The 27,380-nt window shown below is 54.7% G+C and overlaps 2 protein-coding genes across 2 annotated transcripts in view; both read left to right on the forward strand.

The window, feature by feature from the left end:
* The first annotated feature begins 8,646 nt into the window (after window positions 1-8,646).
* Window positions 8,647-12,296, forward strand: LOC142915519 (uncharacterized). The gene is made up of 2 exons (XM_076061275.1): window positions 8,647-8,662; window positions 10,495-12,296. Exons 1-2 carry the CDS (start codon window positions 8,647-8,649, stop codon window positions 11,388-11,390), a joined length of 912 nt encoding a protein of 303 aa, XP_075917390.1. The 3' UTR covers window positions 11,391-12,296.
* Window positions 12,297-13,679: 1,383 nt separating this feature from the next.
* The window catches only part of LOC142915520 (protocadherin Fat 1-like), a 34,022-nt gene continuing 20,321 nt past the window's right edge, over window positions 13,680-27,380 (forward strand). The window contains exons 1-5 of the mRNA XM_076061276.1: window positions 13,680-13,887; window positions 14,482-14,534; window positions 16,645-16,778; window positions 18,455-21,811; window positions 21,953-22,077. Coding sequence (XP_075917391.1) covers window positions 18,571-21,811; window positions 21,953-22,077 — 3,366 coding nt within the window. The 5' untranslated portion in view covers window positions 13,680-13,887; window positions 14,482-14,534; window positions 16,645-16,778; window positions 18,455-18,570. The remainder of the gene's footprint in view (window positions 13,888-14,481; window positions 14,535-16,644; window positions 16,779-18,454; window positions 21,812-21,952; window positions 22,078-27,380) is intronic.

Here is a 27,380-nt window from a genome sequence, read left to right on the forward strand (position 1 = left end):
TAGCATCCTTCACGAGCCTCCTCCACAGAGGCCGATCTTGACACCGCTGGTACCAGTCATCGGAAAGTCCACTCAGCTCCACGTCCTCCTGTACCACATCACTCCATCTCTTCTCTAGCCCGTGCCGCGCCCGCTTAGCCCCCTCAATCCGGCCAAACAAAAGCTGTTTCGGCATGCGGTGGCTGGGCATGCGGGCTACATGACCCAGCCATCGCAGCCTTGCCTGCCGGAGGAGCTCACCGATGGGACCCTGCCCAGATCTTTCAAGGATTTGTGAGCTCCTCACACAATCCAGTCTGGTTAAACCCAGGATGGATCGTAGGCAGGCCAGCCTAAATGTTTCTAACCGGCGAAGATGTTCCATTAGGGGGGTCCACGTTTCGCAAGCGTAGAGAAGGGAGGGAATGACCGTGGCCGAGAAGACCTGAAGTTTATTGCGGAGCGACAGACCAGGTAGCTTCCACACAGCGTTACGCAACCGATAAAAAGATATTGCCGCTCGACTGATTCGGAGTGAGACCTCTGCTGTTAAACTGGAGCCAGTCATAAGCACACTGCCCAGGTATGGGAAACTCTCCACTCTCTCCACAACTGCCCCATCACCGATTGGGAGTTGTGGGGGTGGAGTGTCCGATGGTACAAAATACCCAGGCAGGTGTTTAGTTTTGGTGGGGCTGATGGTAAGGCCCCACCTCTTAGTGGCACGCTCCAGTCTCAGCAGCAGCGTCTCCAACTCCTCCTCTGACTGAGCAGCTATTACCAAGTCATCAGCATACATAACGTGGTTGAGTAATAGGGAGCCATCCCTTGACCGCACCCGGGCATCGATTAGCCTCCCATTATATCTGTACCATATGGAGATTCCCCCGGTACAGCTATTGAAGGCTTCACGAACTACGTGGTCAAAATAGATGTTAAATAATGTGGGAGCCAGAGGACATCCCTGTCGCACCCCAAGGTGTACAGGGAATGGCTCTGACTCCCGGCCACGTAGTTTTACCCGGGCCCGCTCACCATCATGAAGGTCCTTAATGATCGTGAGCAGAGGGTCAGGTACTCCAAAAGCACGAAGAACGACCCAGAGCCCAGGCCTACTGATGGTATCATAGGCCTTGACCAGGTCAATAAAGCAGAGATGTAGGTCTTGTTGGAATTCCCTACACCTCTGCTGTAGCAGACGGACAGAAAATATGGCATCTGTGCAGGACCGCCCTTTCCTGAAATCGCATTGGGGCTCCGCAAGCCTCTCCTCAGCGTGCCTGGCAAGGCGATGCTGAATAATCCTTGCCAGGACCTTTCCCGGCACACTGAGGAGTGAGATGCCCCTGTAGTTGTTACAGTCTGTGCGGTCCCCCTTCTTAAAAAGGGGGACCACCAGGGCATCCTTCCAATCCTGCGGAACCCGTCCAGTGGTCCAGACTGTTGTTATGATGTCATATAGGGCAGTCTGTGCACAAACGCCACCCTCCCTCAGCATTTCGCTTGGGAGATCATCTCTGCCCGCTGCCTTTCCTGGTCTAAGACTCCGGATCGCCTTCAATACTTCCTCAGCAGATGGCACCTCAGCCAGCCACTCACAGGGGGTGACTTCTTCCAATATTTGAGGCACCGCAGCCTCAGCAGGGTCATCCTCACTTTGTGCCACGATGTTTTCCTGGCTGAGGGATTTTCCCTCCCCCAGGACCTCACAGAAATGCTCAGCAAATCTGCGAACCTGTTCCTGGGGGTCGGAAATTGGATCACCGTTTTTTCCCCTAATGATGGTAATAGGTGTGGCGCTGCAGGTTACTTTTTTGATGGAGTTAAATAGAGATTTGTGATCACGGGCCACTGAGGCAGACTCCATCTCCTCAGCAACCTGCGACCACCACCCATCCTTGCAGCGCCTCACGGCTCTCCGAACCTCCGAGCGAAGGCTGCGGTAAGCCTCCTCATTCTCTGACGTGGGATTCTGTAGCCGATGACAGTGGGCCTGTCGCTTTTTCTCAACCATCCTGAACACCTCCTCTGTCAGCCAGGGTCTCTGGGGAGGTCTGGACCGCGTACCCAAAGCAGCCATTGCAGCTGCATGAGTCACAGTCCTAAACCTCGCCCATTTACCCTCGACATCAGGAGGAGTCGGGGACGATGCCAATCCCAGCTGCAAGCGATGATGAAATTCTCGCATGCAACTTTCATCAGATAACTGAGACCAGGCCACTTTATGTTGGAATGGGGTCCTGGGTGTACACCCACCACCAAGCTTGTGCCAGGCACAGTGACACACACACAGTGACACACAGTGACACACACAGTGGATACACATAGTGTACATACACACAGTGTACACACACAGTTTATACACATAGTGTACACACACACAGTGTACACACACACAGTGTACATACACACACAGTGACACACTGTATACACATAGTGTACACACACACAGTGTACACACACACTGTACACACACAGTGTACACACACACAGTGTACAACAACAACAACCGCCATTCGCCACTAAGTGGCGGTGACGTCACCACGACGCTTGTGCCAGGCTATGTGCACCCTGAGGCCACGTGAAGTGTCGAACGCCCGCTGGCAGGAGGTCACTGGGCAGACCCAGGTGCCACGGGTCGACTGACTGAGATGACTGGCTGATGCACCACCTGTGCCCCCTACTGTGCCAACCTGCTGTGCTTTAGCCACCCGGCGCTCCGCTCGCTGTTGTGAGCGTCGCTCCTCCGCCCTCCGTTGTTGTTGGAGGGCGACTGCCTCCAACTGCCCAGTAGCATCCTTCACGAGCCTCCTCCACAGAGGCCGATCTTGACACCGCTGGTACCAGTCATCGGCAAGTCCACTCAGCTCCACGTCCTCCTGTACCACATCACTCCATCTCTTCTCTAGCCCGTGCCGCGCCCGCTTAGCCCCCTCAATCCGGCCAAACAAAAGCTGTTTCGGCATGCGGTGGCTGGGCATGCGGGCTACATGACCCAGCCATCGCAGCCTTGCCTGCCGGAGGAGCTCACCGATGGGACCCTGCCCAGATCTTTCAAGGATTTGTGAGCTCCTCACACAATCCAGTCTGGTTAAACCCAGGATGGATCGTAGGCAGGCCAGCCTAAATGTTTCTAACCGGCGAAGATGTTCCATTAGGGGGGTCCACGTTTCGCAAGCGTAGAGAAGGGAGGGAATGACCGTGGCCGAGAAGACCTGAAGTTTAGTGCGGAGCGACAGACCAGGTAGCTTCCACACAGCGTTACGCAACCGATGAAAAGATATTGCCGCTCGACTGATTCGGAGTGAGACCTCTGCTGTTAAACTGGAGCCAGTCATAAGCACACTGCCCAGGTATGGGAAACTCTCCACAACTGCCCCATCACCGATTGGGAGTTGTGGGGGTGGAGTGTCCGATGGTACAAAATACCCAGGCAGGTGTTTAGTTTTGGTGGGGCTGATGGTAAGGCCCCACCTCTTAGTGGCACGCTCCAGTCTCAGCAGCAGCGTCTCCAACTCCTCCTCTGACTGAGCAGCTATTACCAAGTCATCAGCATACATAACGTGGTTGAGTAATAGGGAGCCATCCCTTGACCGCACCCGGGCATCGATTAGCCTCCCATTATATCTGTACCATATGGAGATTCCCCCGGTACAGCTATTGAAGGCTTCACGAACTACGTGGTCAAAATAGATGTTAAATAATGTGGGAGCCAGAGGACATCCCTGTCGCACCCCAAGGTGTACAGGGAATGGCTCTGACTCCCGGCCACGTAGTTTTACCCGGGCCCGCTCACCATCATGAAGGTCCTTAATGATCGTGAGCAGAGGGTCAGGTACTCCAAAAGCACGAAGAACGACCCAGAGCCCAGGCCTACTGATGGTATCATAGGCCTTGACCAGGTCAATAAAGCAGAGATGTAGGTCTTGTTGGAATTCCCTACACCTCTGCTGTAGCAGACGGACAGAAAATATGGCATCTGTGCAGGACCGCCCTTTCCTGAAATCGCATTGGGGCTCCGCAAGCCTCTCCTCAGCGTGCCTGGCAAGGCGATGCTGAATAATCCTTGCCAGGACCTTTCCCGGCACACTGAGGAGTGAGATGCCCCTGTAGTTGTTACAGTCTGTGCGGTCCCCCTTCTTAAAAAGGGGGACCACCAGGGCATCCTTCCAATCCTGCGGAACCCGTCCAGTGGTCCAGACTGTTGTTATGATGTCATATAGGGCAGTCTGTGCACAAACGCCACCCTCCCTCAGCATTTCGCTTGGGAGATCATCTCTGCCCGCTGCCTTTCCTGGTCTAAGACTCCGGATCGCCTTCAATACTTCCTCAGCAGATGGCACCTAAGCCAGCCACTCACAGGGGGTGACTTCTTCCAATATTTGAGGCACCGCAGCCTCAGCAGGGTCATCCTCACTTTGTGCCACGATGTTTTCCTGGCTGAGGGATTTTCCCTCCCCCAGGACCTCACAGAAATGCTCAGCAAATCTGCGAACCTGTTCCTGGGGGTTGGAAATTGGATCACCGTTTTTTCCCCTAATGATGGTAATAGGTGTGGCGCTGCAGGTTACTTTTTTGATGGAGTTAAATAGAGATTTGTGATCACGGGCCACTGAGGCAGACTCCATCTCCTCAGCAACCTGCGACCACCACCCATCCTTGCAGCGCCTCACGGCTCTCCGAACCTCCGAGCGAAGGCTGCGGTAAGCCTCCTCATTCTCTGACGTGGGATTCTGTAGCCGATGACAGTGGGCCTGTCGCTTTTTCTCAACCATCCTGAACACCTCCTCTGTCAGCCAGGGTCTCTGGGGAGGTCTGGACCGCGTACCCAAAGCAGCCATTGCAGCTGCATGAGTCACAGTCCTAAACCTCGCCCATTTACCCTCGACATCAGGAGGAGTCGGGGACGATGCCAATCCCAGCCGCAAGCGATGATGAAATTCTCGCATGCAACTTTCATCAGATAACTGAGACCAGGCCACTTTATGTTGGAATGGGGTCCTGGGTGTACACCCACCACCAAGCTTGTGCCAGGCACAGTGACACACACACAGTGACACACAGTGACACACACAGTGTATACACATAGTGTACATACACACAGTGTACACACACAGTTTATACACATAGTGTACACACACACAGTGTACACACACACAGTGTACATACACACACAGTGACACACTGTATACACATAGTGTACACACACACAGTGTACACACACACTGTACACACACAGTGTACACACACACAGTGTACAACAACAACAACAACCGCCATTCGCCGCTAAGTGGCGGTGACGTCACCACGACGCTTGTGCCAGGCTATGTGCACCCTGAGGCCACGTGAAGTGTCAAACGCCCGCTGGCAGGAGGTCACTGGGCAGACCCAGGTGCCACGGGTCGACTGACTGAGATGACTGGCTGATGCACCACCTGTGCCCCCTACTGTGCCAACCTGCTGTGCTTTAGCCACCCGGCGCTCCGCTCGCTGTTGTGAGCGTCGCTCCTCCGCCCTCCGTTGATGTTGGAGGGCGACTGCCTCCAACTGCCCAGTAGCATCCTTCACGAGCCTCCTCCACAGAGGCCGATCTTGACACCGCTGGTACCAGTCATCGGCAAGTCCACTCAGCTCCACGTCCTCCTGTACCACATCACTCCATCTCTTCTCTAGCCCGTGCCGCGCCCGCTTAGCCCCCTCAATCCGGCCAAACAAAAGCTGTTTCGGCATGCGGTGGCTGGGCATGCGGGCTACATGACCCAGCCATCGCAGCCTTGCCTGCCGGAGGAGCTCACCGATGGGACCCTGCCCAGATCTTTCAAGGATTTGTGAGCTCCTCACACAATCCAGTCTGGTTAAACCCAGGATGGATTGTAGGCAGGCCAGCCTAAATGTTTCTAACCGGCGAAGATGTTCCATTAGGGGGGTCCACGTTTCGCAAGCGTAGAGAAGGGAGGGAATGACCGTGGCCGAGAAGACCTGAAGTTTAGTGCGGAGCGACAGACAAGGTAGCTTCCACACAGCGTTACGCAACCGATGAAAAGATATTGCCGCTCGACTGATTCGGAGTGAGACCTCTGCTGTTAAACTGGAGCCAGTCATAAGCACACTGCCCAGGTATGGGAAACTCTCCACTCTCTCCACAACTGCCCCATCACCGATTGGGAGTTGTGGGGGTGGAGTGTCCGATGGTACAAAATACCCAGGCAGGTGTTTAGTTTTGGTGGGGCTGATGGTAAGGCCCCACCTCTTAGTGGCACGCTCCAGTCTCAGCAGCAGCGTCTCCAACTCCTCCTCTGACTGAGCAGCTATTACCAAGTCATCAGCATACATAACGTGGTTGAGTAATAGGGAGCCATCCCTTGACCGCACCCGGGCATCGATTAGCCTCCCATTATATCTGTACCATATGGAGATTCCCCCGGTACAGCTATTGAAGGCTTCACGAACTACGTGGTCAAAATAGATGTTAAATAATGTGTGAGCCAGAGGACATCCCTGTCGCACCCCAAGGTGTACAGGGAATGGCTCTGACTCCCGGCCACGTAGTTTTACCCGGGCCCGCTCACCATCATGAAGGTCCTTAATGATCGTGAGCAGAGGGTCAGGTACTCCAAAAGCACGAAGAACGACCCAGAGCCCAGGCCTACTGATGGTATCATAGGCCTTGACCAGGTCAATAAAGCAGAGATGTAGGTCTTGTTGGAATTCCCTACACCTCTGCTGTAGCAGACGGACAGAAAATATGGCATCTGTGCAGGACCGCCCTTTCCTGAAATCGCATTGGGGCTCCGCAAGCCTCTCCTCAGCGTGCCTGGCAAGGCGATGCTGAATAATCCTTGCCAGGACCTTTCCCGGCACACTGAGGAGTGAGATGCCCCTGTAGTTGTTACAGTCTGTGCGGTCCCCCTTCTTAAAAAGGGGGACCACCAGGGCATCCTTCCAATCCTGCGGAACCCGTCCAGTGGTCCAGACTGTTGTTATGATGTCATATAGGGCAGTCTGTGCACAAACGCCACCCTCCCTCAGCATTTCGCTTGGGAGATCATCTCTGCCCGCTGCCTTTCCTGGTCTCAGACTCCGGATCGCCTTCAATACTTCCTCAGCAGATGGCACCTCAGCCAGCCACTCACAGGGGGTGACTTCATCCAATATTTGAGGCACCGCAGCCTCAGCAGGGTCATCCTCACTTTGTGCCACGATGTTTTCCTGGCTGAGGGATTTTCCCTCCCCCAGGACCTCACAGAAATGCTCAGCGAATCTGCGAACCTGTTCCTGGGGGTCGGAAATTGGATCACCGTTTTTTCCCCTAATGATGGTAATAGGTGTGGCGCTGTAGGTTACTTTTTTGATGGAGTTAAATAGAGATTTGTGATCACGGGCCACTGAGGCAGACTCCAACTCCTCAGCAACCCGCGACCACCACCCATCCTTGCAGCGCCTCACGGCTCTCCGAACCTCCGAGCGAAGGCTGCGGTAAGCCTCCTCATTCTCTGACGTGGGATTCTGTAGCCGATGACAGTGGGCCTGTCGCTTTTTCTCAACCATCCTGAACAACTCCTCTGTCATCCAGGGTGGCTGGGGAGGTCTGGAGCGCGTACCCAAAGCAGCCATTGCAGCTGCATGAGTCACAGTCCTAAACCTCGCCCATTTACCCTCGACATCAGGAGGAGTCGGGGACGATGCCAATCCCAGCCGCAAGCGATGATGAAATTCTCGCTTGCAACTTTCATCAGATAACTGAGACCAGGCCACTTTAGGTTGGAATGGGGTCCTGGGTGTACACCCACCACCGGAGTGGAAGAATGGCAGGCGCATCTTACAGATGACTAGTCGATGGTCAGAGGGCAGATCAGCTCCACGGTAGGTCCTGGTGTCAAGGACATGGGCTCGCATTCGCTGGTCCGTCACTATGTAGTCCAGCAGATGTTCTTGCTTGGACCCGGCATGCATCCATGATGTTGTGTGGATGCGCCGATGCCGGAACAGCGTGTTGGTAATTACAAGCCCATGGGCTGCACAAAAATCTAGCAGCCTCCTACCGTTGTTATTGAGCTGATCTGGCCCATGCCCTCCAATCACTCCAGACCAGGTGCCAGTATCATGACCAACTCGGGCATTGAAGTCACCCAACATGATGACTCTATCCCGAGGGGCCACTTTAGCCAGCACCTGTGACAGGAGGTCATAGAAGGACACACAGTGTATACACAGTGTACACACACATTGTACACACACACACAGTGTATACACAATAATGTCCACGTTGTTGCTGAGCTCACACACCCAAGGGAGAGAGCAATGGAAAATGAATCTAAATCAACTTAAACTTCAACTCTGTGACGTCACCGCTCTGCATTACCTCATTGGCGTGAAACGCTAGGGTGACGTTTACCTCGCTAGTGACGTCATGTCAGCAAAGTATTCATCCCTCCCCCGTCCACCGCGCTCTTGAGCGTGACGTCACCGCCGCTCGGGTCACTGCCTATATCGTTCCAGTGGCAATCCTTATTTGGGCAAAGCTACGCCCAATGACTGGCGGCTCATTAACATAATGTGTTCGTTAAAGCCGTCGCGAGTTTATTGCGACGGGTTCAGCGCCCACGCCCCAATCCCTCCACATATGGAGGGATTGGGGCGTGGGCGCTGACCGTTTGAGTCATCATCATGGATGATGATGACCGTTTGAGTTATGGTCGAAACGTCGTGAGAATTTTTTTATTGTTTTATATATATTTTGTTATTTTGTTGTTTCTCTTCAACGTGACTTTACCGAAAAAACTAAGAATATGAATTACTGCAGTCACGAAAGCTTTAAATCAAAATATAATTTATTCAGTTACAGAGCCGCTCGTGGGAGGGAAGTGACGTCATACTACTTCCTGCTGTCGCGAGGCAACAGGAAGCTGCCGTGTGCGCGCTTGCACTGAAATCCGAGGTGAGAAATTCTCATCGTTGTGGTGGTGGTGGTGGTCGTTGTGGTGGTGGTTGTTGTTGTTTACCAAGGTAGAGCCTCTCTCTCGTAGGGATGTCAGTTGAGTAGCAGCGAGCATTGGAATCGATGTCCAGGTTGGAACTTTACAACGCGGGGCCTAGCCACGCGGGGCCTTGCCTCCTGCCCTCGCCTGATTGCATTCACTTTAATTATCTCGCTTAAGTTTAATTTGTCTTCACCCGGCTCGCCACTTTGTAACTTTGTTTTATTGTAAATATTCACGCAGTTTTTATTTTCGTTCTTTTGTTAGCAGGCCAAGCCCGCTTGAGCTGCTATACCGCTCTTGTTATCAGAAGCGACCTGCCCACAACAACACAAGGTGGGGCTTTGTCAACGTGTGTGAATTTTTTGACTTAAAACTTTGGTGACTGCAGGAATTAATATTCTTGGTTCTTTCGGTAAAGTCACGTAGATAGAAAATAAAAATAACTATAAAAAATAGTAAAAGCAAAAAAAACCCACGTTTTGATCGCGACAAAAGTAGTCTTTATTTAATGTAATTGTATTATCTGTTATTGTTATCTTCTGTCTACGTAACTTTACTGAAAGAACCAAGAATACGTGTGTCAATGTCTATCGGTCAAAGACGCTAAACGGAGAGACGCGCAAACTCCAAATATACAGCAGGCGTCAGGGTCGGGATCGAACCCACGACTTCCTGTATACCAGGTGAGGTAGTTAACATCTCACCATGGAGAGAGACACGCAAACTACAGTTAGCCTCGGCTATGTTCATTGATCCTCGATTAATTACTTGGTGGAGTGAGAAAGCATTAATGCTGAGCAGATGAAGGTGGCCAGGCATGATTCTAGACACGCCACCGCCAGTGTGTGACAGTGTCAAGTTTGTATTTGCAGTCAAGTCTATCAACTCTATTGAACACGGAGATTATATCAAAACAATAGTTTATTTTTATATTCCTCTGGAACTCTTACTAAGGATGGAAACAGGAGGTGAACACAGCACACACATGCAGCTGAAGTCGGGACTGTTCATCCCAGCATTCAAGGACATCTGAGTTGCGATTGAACATTAATTCATGCATTTCAGCATAACACAAATAGTATTGTTTTCAACACCCTTTGCTATGTCAGCTGAATTTAGCTCTTATAAATATTCATTTTGTAGCCAGACAGCCGAAATTGTGTGCTTAGAGTTTTGGGTTAACATTCATTTTGAAGATACGAGGGCTTCCAGGCATGTTTATAACCATTTGCCCTCTCATTGTGTGCCATCACAGCCCGTGTGATGAATTTGGGACACTTTTTCACTACATCATGAATATATGAATAAGTATCGACGTGTAAGTCACATGTGACTATATATGCATTCCTCTGTGCCTCGATACTGACGTGTAGATGGTGTGGATATTCTTATTTTCTGTCTGCAGCTGACGCTGGTCTGATGGAGCAAAGGCAGTCAGCACAGCAGCTCGGTACGACAAGTCAACATTGCGACCAGCGTGCATACAGCACGGATCGGACTGGAAATTTGACACAGCACCAGAGAACTCGCACAGGAGAGAAACCCTTCAAGTGCAGTGTGTGTGGGAAGGCTTTTGCATGGCCATCTGCTCTTAAAGTACACCAGAGAACACACACGGGAGAGAAACCTTTCAAGTGCAGTGTGTGTGTGAAGGCATTTTCACAGTCATCTGCTCTTGTAGAACACCTGAGAACACACACGGGAGAGAAACCCTTCAAGTGCAGTGTGTGTGGGAAGGCATTTGCACGGTCATCTACTCTTGTAGAACACCAGAGAATACACACGGGAGAGAAACCCTTCAAGTGCAGTGTGTGTGGGAAGGCATTTGCGCAGTCATCTGCTCTTGTAGCACACCAGAGAACACACACGGGAGAGAAACCCTTCAAGTGTACTCTGTGTGGGAAGGCGTTTACACTTTCATCTACTCTTGTAATACACCAGAGAACACACACGGGAGAGAAACCCTTCAGGTGCACGATGTGTGGGATAGCGTTTACACAGTCATATAATCTCGTATTACACCAGAGAACACACACGGGAGAGAAACCCTTCAAGTGTACTCTGTGTGGGAAGGCGTTTACACTTTCATCTACTCTTGTAATACACCAGAGAACACACACGGGAGAGAAACCCTTCAGGTGCACTCCGTGCGGGAAGGCGTTTGCACAGCAACCACATCTTATAGATCACCGGAAAACACAGAAGCATCAGAAGATCCACAAGGAGTGGAGTCTGAAATCAGCTTGTGAAAGTCAAAGTGCCACAATAAGCCCATCCCTCTTGAAACAAGAACCAGAAGAAAATCCCAGCTTGGACACTTTTAAAGGTATCGAGGTGAAATATGAAGAGGTAATGGTGAAGAGGGAAGAAGTGATGGTGAAGAGGGAAGAAGTGATGGTGAAGAGGGAAGAGGTGATGGTGAAGAAGTGAAGGTGAAATGTGAAGATGAAGATGAAACTCCAAAATGGGACCTTCACATCGATGGAGGCAACGTGAAGCAGGAGGAGAATTCTGACTGTGAGGCAGAGCGAGGCAACTCCCAGCAGTTTGTGGAAGTGGAGGTGTGGGTGGACTTGCTCCTAGACAATACAAAGTCAAGTGGAGACCCGCTAGATGTGTAAGCCAGAGACGATGTCGCTCCAATAGATGCACCTTTGTCACAGGCCTTTATTGACAAGAATGTGAAGTTGAACACTCAATTCCTAGGTTCAACCTGCAGAGTAAGAACGAGTGGCCAGTCTTTGTGGACCTGTGGGTTGGGGAGATCTCTGACCAGGAGCGAGAGCCAATACACCCCCAAACATTCACTATGTTATCATAATAATTGCTTTTACACGGTGGTTGCTTAACCGCCTCGGCAACTCGGAGTTTTGTATCTCGTCTGAAACACTCGAAGAGCATCCCCAAGTAGCAGCTGCCCCTGTGTGGCACAGGGTGGTGGCCCTGCACCGGCCTGCATTTATTATTTTTTCCGCCTGAGGACGACCGCTTGTGTTACGATCGAAACGTCGTGATCTATTATTATTTTGTCTACCGACGTGACTTTACTGAAAGAACCAAAGAGTATGTGAACAAGAGGCTGTCAGTAGGGGGCGATGATTGATATTTCATCTCAGTTATGTAATTTGTCGCTAATGTTTAGAATTCGCCAGCATGCAATGGCCTCGTTTTGAATGTCACAATAGTATGTTTTACATCCACTGTTAAGCAGACGGTGCATATTTCTTTTTTCAAATAGCTTCTTAATCAGATGTTATCTGATGCAGTATATTTCACTGCAGTAATTACATTTTGTTAAAATGCCTGTCAATAATTCAGAATGAACACTTGTCTTATTTTGTGTGTACATGCATCACTTTATTTTTTATAAGGGTCAAACATTGAATAAGTGATGTTAGGACAAAGTGTGTGTGTGTGTTTTGGAAGTAACCTGTACAGAGAACTCAGGTGAGACCCATTGTTCTTGTGATACAGGTCAAAGGGTACTTTTGTGTTTCAGGAAGCATCTGGAGCAACTCATTGTCTTTGACATAGGAAGCACACTCAGATCATTCATCAGTTACAAGGCATACCACCTTAAAGTTACACGTAGAGGAGATACATTCTCTGCAACACGAATTATAATTTTGTCTTACGTGTTGACGTAGATTTTGTCGAACTTGGACTAGAAATGCTCCTTGCTGATTAACGTCTGGATGTTCACAACCATGGCTTGAAGCAAGCCCCTCTGCTGTTGAGACATTGTCCACCAAAACCGGTCCACAGTTGGCTTTCACACACAGTGTACACACACACAGTGTACACACACAGTGTACCCACAGTGTACACACACAGTGTACACACACAGTGTACACAGTGTACACACACAGTCTACACACACACACAGTGTACACACACACACAGTGTACACACACACAGTGTACACAAAGTGTACACACACAGTGTATACACAGTATGTACATACAGTGTATATACGTACACACAGTGTACACACACAGTTTACACACACACAGTGTACACACACACAGTGTATACACAATAATGTCCACGTTGTTGTAGCTGGGCCCACGCACCCAAGGGAGGGAGCAATGTAAAATGAATCTAAATCAACTTAAACTCCAATCCCGCTCTGTGACGTCACCACTCAGCATTACTTCATCGGCGTGAAACGCCAGGGGGAGGTGTACCTCGCTAGTGACGTCATGTCACCAAGGTATTCACACTCCCCCAACCCCGTCCACGGCGCTCTTGAGCGTGACGTCACCTTCGCTTGGGTCACTGTCGATATCAATCCAGTGGCAATCCTAATTTGGGCAAAGGTACGCCCAGTGACTGGCGGTTCATTAACATAATGTATCCGTTGAAGCCGTCGAGAGTTTATTGCGATGGGTTTAGCAGCCACGCCCCCATCCCTCCACATATGGGCCGGCATCATTAACATAATTTATTCAGTTACAGAGCCGCTCATTGTGGGAGGGGCGTGTCTCTTACCCCAGAAGTGACGTCATGTTACCTACTTACCCACGTGATGTCGAGAGGTAACAGGAGGCTGCCGATCCGCGCTTGCACTGAAATCCGACGTGAGAAATTCTCATGCTGGTGGTGGTTGTTGTTGTTGTTTACCAAGGTAGAGCCTCTCTCTCTCGTAGGGATGTCAGTTGAGTAGCAGCGAGCATGGGAATCGATGTCCAGGTTGGAACTTTACAACGCGGGGCCTAGCCACGCGGGGCCTTGCCTCCTGATTGCGTTCGCTTTAATTATCTCGCTTAAGTTTAATTTGTCTTCACCCGGCTCGCAACTTTGTAACTTTGTTTTATTGTAAATATTCACGCAGTTTTTATTTTCGTTCTTTTTTCACCAGGCCATGCCCGCTTGAGCTGCTATACCGCTCTTGTTATCAGAAGCGACCTGCCCACAACAACACAAGGTGAGGCTTTGTTAACGTGTGTGAATGTTTTGACTTAAAACTTTTGTGACTGCAGGAATTAATATTCTTGGTTTATTCGGTAAAGTCACGTAGATAGAAAATAAAATTAAAATAACAATAAAATAAAAAATTGAAAATAAAGCAAAAAACCCACGACGTTTCGATCGCAACACAAGTGGTCTTTATCTTATTGAATTTAATCTGTTTTTATTTTCTATCTACGTGACTTTACTGAAAGAACCAACAATACGTGCGTCAATGTATCTTATCGGTCAAAGATGCTAAGCTTTTGCCGCTGCTGACTCTGAATGTGTGGAGGGGAACACCTTCACCACGGGGAGAGAGAGACAGAGACACGGATAGCCTCGGCTATGTTGATTGATTATCGATTCATTACTTGGTGGAGTGAGGAAGAATTAATGCTGAGCAGATGAAGGTGGCCAGGCATGGTGCTGGTCACACCACCACCTGTTTACTCATGGCAGTGTGTGACAGTGTCAAGTTTGTGTTTGCAGTAAAGTCTGTTAACTCTATTGCACACGGAGGTTATATCAAAACAATAGTTTATTTTTGTTTTCCTCTGGAACTCTCCAGATATACAGCAGGCGTCAGTGTCGGGATCGAACCCACGACTTCCTGTATACCAGGTGAGGTAGTTAACATCTCACCACAGAGAGAGACACGCAAACTCCAGTTAGCCTCGGCTATGCTAATTGATCCTCGATTAATTACTTGGTGGAGTGAGGAAGCATTCATGCCAAGCAGATTAAGATGGCCAGGTGTGATTCTAGACACGCCACCGCCTGTTTACCCAGTGACAGTGTACAGTTTGTGTTTGCAGTAACATCTATTAACTCTGTTGAACACGGAGGTTATAGCATAACAGTAGTTTACTTTTGTTTTCCTCTGGAACTCTTTATACAAATGGAAACAGGAGGTGAACACAGCACACACATTCAGCTGAAGTCGGATCTGTTCATCCCCAGCGTTTGTGGGGGCTCATGCCCCCCCCACTCCCCATTACGTGGGGGCTGATCTCCCTCTCACTCACCACGAGCGGTGGGGGGGGGGCGCCACGTCTAATGGGTGGGGGCTGATGCCCCCCCCACCCACCCACTCGTGTGTGTCTCACCGTTAACACTGCGGTGCACACACAGACACTAGTGACACTCGCGTGTGTCTCACCGTTAACACTGTGGTGCACGCACAGACACTAGTGACACTCGTGCGTGTCTCACCGTTAACACTGTGGTGCACACACAGACACTAGTGACACTCTCACGTGTCTCACCGTTAACACTGTGGTGCACGCACAGACACTAGTGACACTCTCACGTGTCTCACCGTTAACACTGCGGTGCACACACAGACACTAGTGACACTCGTGCGTGTCTCACCGTTAACACTGTGGTGCACACACAGACACTAGTGACACTCGCGCGTGTCTCACCGTTAACACTGCGGTGCACGCACAGACACTAGTGACACTCGTGTGTGTCTCACCGTTAACACTGCGGTGCACACACAGACACTAGTTACACTCTCACGTGTCTCACCGTTAACACTGCGGTGCACACACAGACACTAGTTACACTCGCGCGTGTCTCACCGTTAACGCCGTGGTGCACGCACAGACACGCGCCGGCACGGGCCACCGTTGGTATTTTAATATGCGCGCGCGTCACACCCACACTGATTTATAGTCACCCACACACCGTCGTACGCTGATCGCTGTCCCACCGCTCTTCACACACACACATGCACCACGCGTCACAACGTCAGTCTGTGCTAAGATTTATGTCCCGGAGCGAATAGGGACCCCCGTTTATGGCCCCCTCCAGCCAGCACCCTTCGGACAGCGCCTAACCTCCTGTCACCTGGCCGTCGCAGAGTGCGTCTATCCCCAAAGCTCGAGCTGACTCAATTGGCCCCCCTTCCCGTACCCACTCACCTATTCAGCTGCCCCATGGGGGCTGGGGAAGATGCTCGCCTCGGGGACTTTTTCTGTCCGACCGTTTCCAGCTCCACCCTGCATTGGTCGCACGGACGCTAAGGACGGCTGGTCTCCTCCGCCGCTCCAGAAGGACTCTGATTCAATCCGCCCCTCCGGCCCCCTTATGTCTCCAAAGCCCCTTAACCCCCGGGGCACATGACGTCATCCTGCGCATCCAATCGAATTCTCTTTGCGGCTGCTTTGAGCGCTCTGGCCGTTGGGGGGGAGGTGGGGGTCGCGTCATCCCCCCCTTCCCATTGTCTCTGTGCCTGCGTTCCTCGCCGTTGACTCATCGATAATCCCCTCGCTCCCTCCAACTTGAGTAAACTCTTATCTGCCTAGGGGCTTTTCCCTCCCACCCCACTGTTTACCCTGCTGCTGGGTACTGGCTGAAGGTCCCACCCCCCCGTGCTGTGTATGCTTCATCGCGGCCGGCCTGTAAAGCTCTATGCCCCCTTCTTGGGGGGGGGCGCCATGTAATCCGGTCTGGGGGGCTCGGCCAATTTCCTGGTCCGGGGAAACCGTGGAACGTCCCTGCTAGTGGGGTCCTCGGGTGAAAACCCATCGCACCAGGTGATCCCTCCTCGCGACCCTACGGGGGTGCATGCGGGTGTTTAGTGGGGCGTGCGTGCGTTCGTGGGATGGGGAGGGGGGTGCGAGGAGAGGGTAGAGCCGGCGGAGTTGCTCCGCTGTGGTGGCGCCACAGTTACGATGGCGATAGCAATATTACAAAATAGCAAAATATTTTTAATTTTGCGCGGCAGGCAAACGCAGCAGCGTGCTACGAGGTACGAGACTGTAACTTGATCATCGCCATCCTCCTCTTCCAACAACTAAGTTAATGTGGCCATCAACAACCTAACATCATTCAAGTGTGCAGACGACGGACAGAATCTTGGTGAGTCCAGTACAATATGATACGTTACGATACGTTCAATGCGTGTATGATAACATAGCTTTAGCGATTTCATTTTAGGGTTACTACGATACATACGTTTAATGCATGTTAAAAGTTTTTATAGCAGAGGATTGTTTCCTGAAAACACTTTCTATGAAATTGCAGTTCACATAGGTAGGCTAAGAATTTACCTTGTTTTTTACTTTGAATTTTACTGTGCAATACAGTATTGTAATTAATAAATACATACAGTATATAGTTTATACAGTACGATCCTGTAAATTGCTCTGTTTTGCTAAACTATCACCATTCTTTAAGACTCCTGGGTAGGCTAGGCCATTTTCGCCTTACGATATTTTCGACTTACGATGGGGTCGTGGTAACGCATCTCCATCGTAAGTCGGGGACTATCTGTATATATAATAATGTGGTGTGTGTGGTCTATATGGGGAGCGGTAGTGTAGCGGTTGGCGCGCTGCGCTATGAACCCAGCGACCCGAGTTCGATTCCCGCTCACGGCCAACACAATCAGTGACGATTATCTAAACCGATCCTGGGCCTCCCCTAGGTCGACTCAGCCTCAAATGAGTACCTGTTGCGGTGTGTAAACATCGCCACTGGGGAGACAAAGGCGGTTGGGCGTGGTTGCTGGCCACCCACCCCCTCGTGTACCGTTACCGGCCTTCATAGGCGCTCGCAAACAGCACTTGCCCCTACTGTCTGTTAAGGCTACATGGGGGGGTCTTTGTCTCTCTAACCTATACAATTAATTTTATCGTCTGTCTGTGTCCGTCTGCGCACGCGTGCTTGCGAGGGATTTGGCTACCAAACCGTGGGGTTCACGTGAGAAATGTTTCTGCCAGGAAGCACGCCGTGGGCAAGCGCTGTGCCGTCTTCCCGTCGCTCGCATTCAAAAGAGTTAAAGTTGAGTTGTGTTGGCGATTTCCCTTCAAATATTTAGTTAGGTTTGCGGCTATTTATTTATTTATTTCCCCACGCGCCTCGGCCCGGAGACAACGTCATCAGCTGCGCGCACGTGCACAACGCTCACACGGTTGGCCCCTGCAAACTCTCACGCACCATCGACGGAGGCGTGCGTCCTTTTTTATTCGCCTGCACACTCTACAAGGCAAGTCGCACACATTGGTATCGTAAGCATTTATATAATTACACTTTGCACCGCTGGCAGGGGTTGCCCCTAGCAATGCACACACGATCGGCACACATTTTCATTCGCGTTAAAACTGCAACAAAAACGCACACAACACGCTGAGGTTGAATGTCCTCTTCTCCCCACTCCACACCAATGCGTCCTGTTACTACTATAGAGCCCCTAGATATTATTATTACTGCGCTTAGATAGTATTATTGTAGCGTGGCCGGGGGAGCGGCCCAGCCCACACCCTACCAAGGTGAGTGGGTCTCTCTGGTCTCGCAGTGGGTGGGTTTCTGTGGATCTCTGTGCCTGTAGAAACGTGCCTTTTCAAGTATTTGGCTGCTGCTGTAATTATAAATGTCCACGAGGTGACGACGACGATGATGAGCCACTTTGTTGAGCTATCGTTCACGACAGCCAATTCGGTTCTCAAAAAGCACTACCCGGTAGCTCAGCGGGGCGCCTTACCTGGCAAAATAAAATAGTTTGGTTTGTGTTTGGTCTTGATCTGACATGTTAGAGGAGGAGGAGGACCGACACCCCATTGGGAGCGCCAGACTTTGGCGTCGCCCACCTCTCCGACCGCGGCTCCGTGTCGTCGGCGGCTCTCGGGCGCAGAGCCTGACGCCCAACACGATGGCCTCGGCGCTCCTCCCGCTGCTGCTCCTGCTGCTGCTGCCGCCGTGCAGGAAATGCCTCGATGGGCAACGGGGCCGGCCGAAGCCCGCCCTGCGCTTCACCAGCTTGTCCTACAAAGCCACCGTCTACGAAAACTCCGCGCCCGGGACGTACGTGGAGAGCCACGACAAGATGGGGATCCACGTCGGCCGCTCGGCCCCCGGGGCCCGGTACGCCGTCGTGTCCGGGGACGAGGGGGCCGCGTTCGAGGCAGAGGGGCTCGTCGTGGGCGACTTTTGGTTCCTGCGCGTCCGCACGAGGGGCGTGCCGTTGGACCGCGAGGAGCGCCGCGGCTACGCGCTGGGGGTGAAGGCGTTCTCCGAGAACGGCCGCGGGGCGGCGTCCGCCACGGTCTTCGTCCAGGTGCTGGACCGCAACGACCTGAATCCGCTGTTTTCGGCTTTGTCGTACGCCGCGAGCGTCGCCAACGACGCGCCGGCGGGCACCACGGTCCTACGTGTCGCCGCCACGGACGCCGACGAGGGCCCCAACGGGCGCTTCAGTTACGCCCTGGCGCGGCACTCGGACGCGTTCGCCGTGCACCCGACGAGCGGCGCGGTGACGCTCGCCAGGAGGCTGACGGAGCCCGGTGACGCGGGGCTGCACGAGTTCAAGGTGATGGCCGTCGACGGCGGCGGGCTGAGCGGCTCGGCGCGCGTCGCGGTGAACGTGAGCCGGGCGAACGCCCACGCCCCGCGCGTCACGGTCGTCGCGACCCGCGGGCAAGGGGCGCCGTTCGCCGACCCCGCCGCCGCGTACGCGGAGCTCGTCGCGGTGGACCGCGACGCCGGCCCCGAGGGGGAGATCGTCGCCGTGGAGATCGTCGCCGGCGACCCCCTCCGGGCGTTCTCCGTCGCCCCGACGGACGGCGCCGGCCCCGCCTCGGCCTACGCGGTGAGGCTCTCGGGGCGGCTGGACTGGGCGGACTTCCCCTTCGGGGTGAACCTCACCGTGCAGGCTCGCGACGGGGGGAGGCCACCCAGGCACTCGCGGCCCGTCACGGTCACGCTCCGGGGGGGCGGCGCCGCCGGCGCGTTCGAACGGAGCGTCTACGCAGGCGCCGTCGAGCGGCGGTCTCCGCCCCGCGCCGTCGTGCTCGCGGTCCGAGCCTCTTGCGGCGCGCGGGGCTGCCGGTACGTCGTCCGAGGCGGCGCCGACGGCGACTTCTTCGCCGTGAACCCCGCCACCGGGGTCGTCTCCGTCCGCGAGTCCCTGGCGGCGGTCGACAGACGCCGCTTCGAGTTCAACGTTGGCACCGACGCCGGCCCGGGCGTCGCCGGGGTCGCGATCGACGTCGCGGACTACAACGCCCACGCCCCGGTCTTCGAGCGGCCCAACTACTCCGCCTCGTTGAGCGAGGACGTCCCGGCGGGCACGTTCGTGCTCATCCTGCATGCCGCCGACGACGACGAGGGGGACGACGGCCGCGTGACGTACGGCCTGGCGGAGGACGAGCCTGGCCCCTTCGCCGTCGACCCTCGCACGGGCATCGTCGTCACGACGGGGCCGCTGGACCACGAGGAGATGGCGGGGGCCTACCGGCTGCGCGTGCGAGCCTCGGACTGGGGGACTCCGTTCCGCCGGGAGGCCGAGGCGACCGTGACGGTGAACGTCACCAACATGAACGACAACGCGCCCGTCTTCGAGTCCGTAGACTGCGTGGGCGAGATCCCCCGGGACCTCCGGCCGGGCGAGCCGATCTTCACCGCGTCGGCCATCGACGCCGACGAGCTCCGGCCGGTGCTCTACGGCATCGCGTCCGGGAACGAGGGCGGCTTCTTCGCGCTGGACGGCGCCCTCGGTGTCGTGACGCTCGCGCGCTCCCTCGCCGACGTCGCCGCCGGGCCGGCGGGGGCCTTCCGCCTCGGCCTCACGGCCACCGACGGGGAGCTCTCGGCGGAGACGGCGTTCCTGAACGTCTCGGTCGTGGACGCCGCTCCCGGACGGGCGCCGTCATGGCGGTGCGTGGAGACGGGGATCGCCCGGAGGATGGTCGCGTGGCTCCACCGGGCAAACCAATGGCGAGACCGCCCGCGCCCCCTCGCCGCCGGCGCCGTCAATCGGCACGCGCCGGCGTTCGCCGCCCCGGCGGTCGCCGTGGAAGTCCGCGAAGATTTGCCAGTCGGGGCCGAGGTCACCCGAATGGAGGCCACGGATCCGGACGACGGCTTCGAGGGGAAGCTGCTGTACGCCCTGACGGACGACGGCGGGGCGAGCGGCCTCGCCGTGGACGCGGAGACCGGCGTCGTGAGGGTCCTGGTGCCGCTGGACCGCGAGGCCGCCGCCTCCTACCTCGTGAACATCGTCGTCCGCGACCTGGGCACGCCGCGGCGCTCCGCGAGCGCCGCCCTCCGCGTCGTCGTCTCGGACGTCAACGACAACCGGCCGGAGTTCTCGCGGCGCGCCTACGAGGCCCGGGTGCCGGAGAGCGCGCGGCCGGGCCGCGAGGTGCTCCGGCTGGAGGCCGCCGACGGCGACGCGGGCGCCGCGGGCGTCGTGCGCTACCGCCTGCTGTCCGACACCGACCTCTTCCGCGTGGACGCCGAGACGGGCGCCCTGGAGGTGGCGGCGCCGCTGGACCGCGAGCGGCGCGCCGAGCACGCGCTGCTGGTGGAGGCGTCGGACCTGGCGCCGGAGGAGAGCCGCCTCTCCTCCGTCGCCGCGGTGACCGTGACGGTGGAGGACGTGGACGACCACGCGCCCGCGTGCGCGCCGGCGCCCCTCCGCCTCCGCGTGCCCGAGGACTTCCCGGTGGGGGCCGTCCTCGGCTGGCTGGACGCTCGCGACCCCGACGCGGGGCCGGCCGGGGAGGTGCGCTACTCCCTGCCGGGCGAGGACGAGGACGGCGGCACGTTCGGGGTGCACGAGACGAGCGGGGCCCTGCGTCTGGCGCGGCCGCTCGACTTCGAGAGGCGGCGCCGCCACGACCTGACGGTGGCCGCGCGCGACGGCGACCCCGGGGGGCCGCCGCCGGCCGCCTGCCGGGCGACGGTGGAGGTGGTGGACGTGGACGAGAACGACCACGCCCCGCGGTTCGCGGAGTTCGCGGCGGCTGCCGCCGTGCGGGAGGACGCCCCCGTGGGCGCCGTCGTCGTCACCGTCACGGCCACGGATGAAGACCGGGGGATCGACGGGGAGGTGCGGTACTCCCTCGTGGACGAATCCGGCCTGGGCGTCTTCAGCATTCATCCAGAGAATGGTAAACCGCACCTACTCCCCCCCCTCCTTCCTCCCTTCCCCCCCCCCCCCATCCTCCTCCTCACGGCTCACGACGCCGACTGACGGCTCACGCCGGCGCCCGTCTCTGCCGCGTGTCGTGCACGGCGCTCCGTGCCGGCAGGGATGATCGTCACGGTGCAGCCGCTGGATCGGGAGACTGCTGACAGCTACTGGCTCACGGTGCGCGCGACGGATCGCGGAGTCGTCCCTCGCTTCTCCACACTGCACGTCTACGTGGACGTGCAGGTACGGAAACTCACACACACGTACACACACACACACGTATACACACACACACACACGTATTCACACACATATACACATGTATATACACACACACGTACACACACACACGTACACACACACACACACGTATACACACAACAACAACAACCGCCATTCGCCACTAAGTGGCAGTGACGTCACCACGACGCTTGTGCCAGGCTATGTGCACCCTGAGGCCACGTGAAGTGTCGAACGCCCGCTGGCAGGAGGTCACGGGGCAGACCCAGGTGCCACGGGTCGACTGACTGAGATGACTGGCTGATGCACCACCTGTACCCCCTACTGTGCCAACCTGCTGTGCTTGAGCCACTCGGCGCTCCGCTCGTTGTTGTGAGCGTCGCTCCTCCGCCCTCCGTTGTTGTTGGATGGCGACTACCTCCAACTGCCCAGTAGCGTCCTTCACGAGCCTCCTCCACAGAGGCCGATCTTGACACCGCTGGTACCAGTCATCGGCAAGTCCACTCAGCTCCACGTCCTCCTGTACCACATCACTCTATCTCTTCTCTAGCCCGTGCCGCGCCCGCTTAGCCCCCTCAATCCGGCCGAACAAAAGCTGTTTCGGCATGCGGTGGCTGGGCATGTGGGCTACATGACCCAGCCATCGCAGCCTTCCCCGCCGGAGGAGCTCACCGATTGGACCTTGCCCAGATCTTTCAAGTATTTGTGAGCTCCTCACACAATCCAGTCTGGTTAAACCCAGGATGGATCGTAGGCAGGCCAGCCTAAATGTTTCTAACCGGCGAAGATGTTTCATTAGGGGGGTCAACGTTTCGCAAGCGTAGAGAAGGGAGGGAATGACCGTGGCCGAGAAGACCTGAAGCTTAGTGCGGAGCGACAGACCAGGTAGCTTCCACACAGCGTTACGCAACCGATGAGTCCTCTGCTGTTAAACTGGAGCCAGTCATAAGCACACTGCCCAGGTATGGGAAACTCTCCACTCTCTCCACAACTGCCCCATCACCGATTGGGAGTTGTGGGGGTGGAGTGTCCGATGGTACAAAATACCCAGGCAGGTGCTTAGTTTTGGTGGGGCTGATGGTAAGGCCCCACCTCTTAGTGGCACGCTCCAGTCTCAGCAGCAGCATCTTCAACTCCTCCTCTGAATGAGCAGCTATTACCAAATCATCAGCATACATAACGTGGTTGAGCAATAGGGAGCCATCCCTTGACCGCACCCGGGCATCGATCAGCCTCTCATTATATCTGTACCATATGGAAATTCCCCCGGTACAGCTATTGAAGGCTTCACGAACTACCTGGTCAAAATAGATGTTAAATAATGTGGGAGTCAGAGGACATCCCTGTCGCACCCCAAGGTGTACAGGGAATGGCTCGGACTCCCGGCCACGTAATTTTACCCGGGCCCACTCACCATCATGAAGGTCCTTAATGATCGTGAGCAGAGGGTCAGGTACTCCAAAAGCACGAAGAACAACCCAGAGCCCAGGCCTACTGATGGTATCATAGGCCTTGACCAGGTCAATAAAGCAGATATGTAGGTCTTGTTGGAATTCCCTACACCTCTGCTGTAGCAGACGGACAGAAAATATGGCATTTGTGCAGGACCGCCCTTTCCTGAAACCGCATTGGGGCTCCGCAAGCCTCTCCTCAGCGTGCCTGGCAAGGCGATGCTGAATAATCCTTGCCAGGACCTTTCCCGGCACACTGAGGAGTGAGATGCCCCTGTAGTTGTTACAGTCTGTGCGGTCCCCCTTCTTAAAAAGGGGGACCACCATGGCATCCTTCCAATCCTACAGAACCCGTCCAGTGGTCCAGACCGTTGTTATGATGTCATATAGGGCAGTCTGTGCACAAACGCCACCCTCCCTCAGCATTTCGCTTGGGAGATCATCTCTGCCCGCTGCCTTTCCTGGTCTCAGACTCCGGATTGCCTTCAGGACTTCCTCAACAGATGGCACCTCAGCCAGCCACTCACAGGGGGTGACTTCTTCCAATATTTGAGGTACCGCAGCCTCAGCAGGGTCATCCTCACTTTGTGCCACGATGTTTTTCTGTCTGAGGGATTTTCCCTCCCCCAGGACCTCACAGAAATGCTCAGCAAATCTGAAAACCTGTTCCTGGGGGTTGGAGATTGGATCACTGTTTTTTCCCCTAATGATGGTAATAGGTGTGGCGCTGCAGGTTACTTTTTTGATGGAGTTAAATAGAGATTTGTGATCACGGGCCACTGAGGCAGACTCCATCTCCTCAGCAACCCGCGACCACCACCCATCCTTGCAGCGCCTCACGGCTCTCCGAACCTCCGAGCGAAGGCTGCGGTAAGTCTCCTCATTCTCTGACGTGGGATTCTGTAGCCGATGACAGTGGGCCTGTCGCTTTTTCTCAATCATCCTGAACACCTCCTCTGTCAGCCAGGGTCTCTGGGGAGGTCTGGACCGTGTACCCAAAGCAGCCATTGCAGCTGCATGTCACAGTCCTAAACCTCGCCCATTTACCCTCGACATCAGGAGTCAGGGACGATGCCAATCCCAGCCGCAAGCGATGATGAAATTCTCGCTTGCAACTTTCATCAGATAACTGAGACCAGGCCACTTTAGGTTGGAATGGGGTCCTGGGTGTACACCTACCACCGGAGTGGAAGAATGGCAGGCGCATCTTACAGATGACTAGTCGATGGTCAGAGGGCAGATCAGCTCCACGGTAGGTCCTGGTGTCAAGGACGAGGGCTCGCATCCGCTGGTCCGTCACTATGTAGTCCAGCAGATGTTCTTGCTTGGACCCGGCATGCAACCATGATGTTGTGTGGATGCGCCGATGCCGGAACAGCGTGTTGGTAATTACAAGCCCATGGGCTGCACAAAAATCTAGCAGCCTCCTACCGTTGTTATTGAGCTGATCTGGCCCATGCCCTCCAATCACTCCATACCAGGTGCCAGTATCATGACCAACTCAGGCATTGAAGTCACCCAACATGATGACTCTATCCCGAGGGGCCACTTTAGCCAGCACCTGTGACAGGAGGTCATAGAAGGCATCTGACTCATCGGCTTTGCCTGCATCCCTCCACGGATGTTCATCTTCGGTGGGGGCATAAGTAACCACGACCACCATGCCTTGCCTCCGGTTGATGGGAAGGCGAGCCCAAAGTAGCCTGGGGCTTACAGCTTCCCACACCTCACCGCCACGCTCCCACACCCCCTTCATTCTTTTGTTCAAAAGAAGAGGCACACCCTGTTGTTTGGCAGTCTGCTGCCACGAGTAGAGGACTGTCCACCCCTCATGGTGGCAGGAGCCAGAGCCAGTCCACCGGACCTCCTGAATGCCACATAGATCCAGGCGGTACCGGTCCAGCTCCCGACAGAGGAGTGGCAGCCTCTCCTCCGCTGTGAGCATTCAAACATTCCACATGGCCACCCGTAGTGGCTTTTCGTTGTTTCTGGAGGACACACACACACACACGTATACACACACACACACGTACACACACACACGTATACACACACACACGTATACACACACGTATACACACACGTATATACACACACACACACGTATATACACACACACGTACACACACACACACATATACACACACACACACGTACACACACAACAACAACAACAACCGCCATTCGCCACTAAGTGGCGGTGACGTCACCACGACGCTTGTGCCAGGCTATGTGCACCCTGAGGCCACGTGAAGTGTCGAACGCCCGCTGGCAGGAGGTCACGGGGCAGGCCCAGGTGCCACGGGTCGACTGACTGAGATGACTGGCTGATGCACCACCTGTGCCCCCTACTGTGCCAACCTGCTGTGCTTTAGCCACCCGGCGCTCCGCTCGCTGTTGTGAGCGTCGCTCCTCCGCCCTCCGTTGTTGTTGGAGGGCGACTGCCTCCAACTGCCCAGTAGCATCCTTCACGAGCCTCCTCCACAGAGGCCGATCTTGACACCGCTGGTACCAGTCATCGGCAAGTCCACTCAGCTCCACGTCCTCCTGTACCACATCACTCCATCTCTTCTCTAGCCCGTGCCGCGCCCGCTTAGCCCCCTCAATCCGGCCAAACAAAAGCTGTTTCGGCATGCGGTGGCTGGGCATGCGGGCTACATGACCCAGCCATCGCAGCCTTGCCTGCCGGAGGAGCTCACCGATGGGACCCTGCCCAGATCTTTCAAGGATTTGTGAGCTCCTCACACAATCCAGTCTGGTTAAACCCAGGATGGATCGTAGGCAGGCCAGCCTAAATGTTTCTAACCGGCGAAGATGTTCCATTAGGGGGGTCCACGTTTCGCAAGCATAGAGAAGGGAGGGAATGACCGTGGCCGAGAAGACCTGAAGCTTAGTGCGGAGCGACAGACCAGGTAGCTTCCACACAGCGTTACGCAACCGATGAAAAGATATTGCCGCTCGACTGATTCGGAGTGAGACCTCTGCTGTTAAACTGGAGCCAGTCATAAGCACACTGCCCAGGTATGGGAAACTCTCCACTCTCTCCACAACTGCCCCATCACCGATTGGGAGTTGTGGTGGTGGAGTGTCCGATGGTACAAAATACCCAGGCAGGTGCTTAGTTTTGGTGGGGCTGATGGTAAGGCCCCACCTCTTAGTGGCATGCTCCAGTCTCAGCAGCAGCGTCTCCAACTCCTCCTCTGACTGAGCAGCTATTACCAAGTCATCAGCATACATAACGTGGTTGAGCAATAGGGAGCCATCCCTTGACCGCACCCGGGCATCGATTAGCCTCCCATTATATCTGTACCATATGGAGATTCCCCCGGTACAGCTATTGAAGGCTTCACGAACTACGTGGTCAAAATAGATGTTAAATAATGTGGGAGCCAAAGGACATCCCTGTCGCACCCCAAGGTGTACAGGGAATGGCTCTGACTCCCGGCCACGTAGTTTTACCCGGGCCCGCTCACCATCATGAAGGTCCTTAATGATCGTGAGCAGAGGGTCAGGTACTCCAAAAGCACGAAGAACGACCCAGAGCCCAGGCCTACTGATGGTATCATAGGCCTTGACCAGGTCAATAAAGCAGAGATGTAGGTCTTGTTGGAATTCCCTACACCTCTGCTGTAGCAGACGGACAGAAAATATGGCATCTGTGCAGGACCGCCCTTTCCTGAAACCGCATTGGGGCTCCGCAAGCCTCTCCTCAGCGTGCCTGGCAAGGCGATGCTGAATAATCCTTGCCAGGACCTTTCCCGGCACACTGAGGAGTGAGATGCCCCTGTAGTTGTTACAGTCTGTGCGGTCCCCCTTCTTAAAAAGGGGGACCACCAGGGCATCCTTCCAATCCTG

This window comes from Petromyzon marinus, unplaced genomic scaffold (assembly GCF_048934315.1).
Source record: "Petromyzon marinus isolate PM22_M1 ecotype Great Lakes invasive population unplaced genomic scaffold, UKy_Petmar_22M1.pri1.0 PM_G_Scaffold_32, whole genome shotgun sequence".
Classification (NCBI taxonomy): domain Eukaryota; kingdom Metazoa; phylum Chordata; class Hyperoartia; order Petromyzontiformes; family Petromyzontidae; genus Petromyzon; species Petromyzon marinus.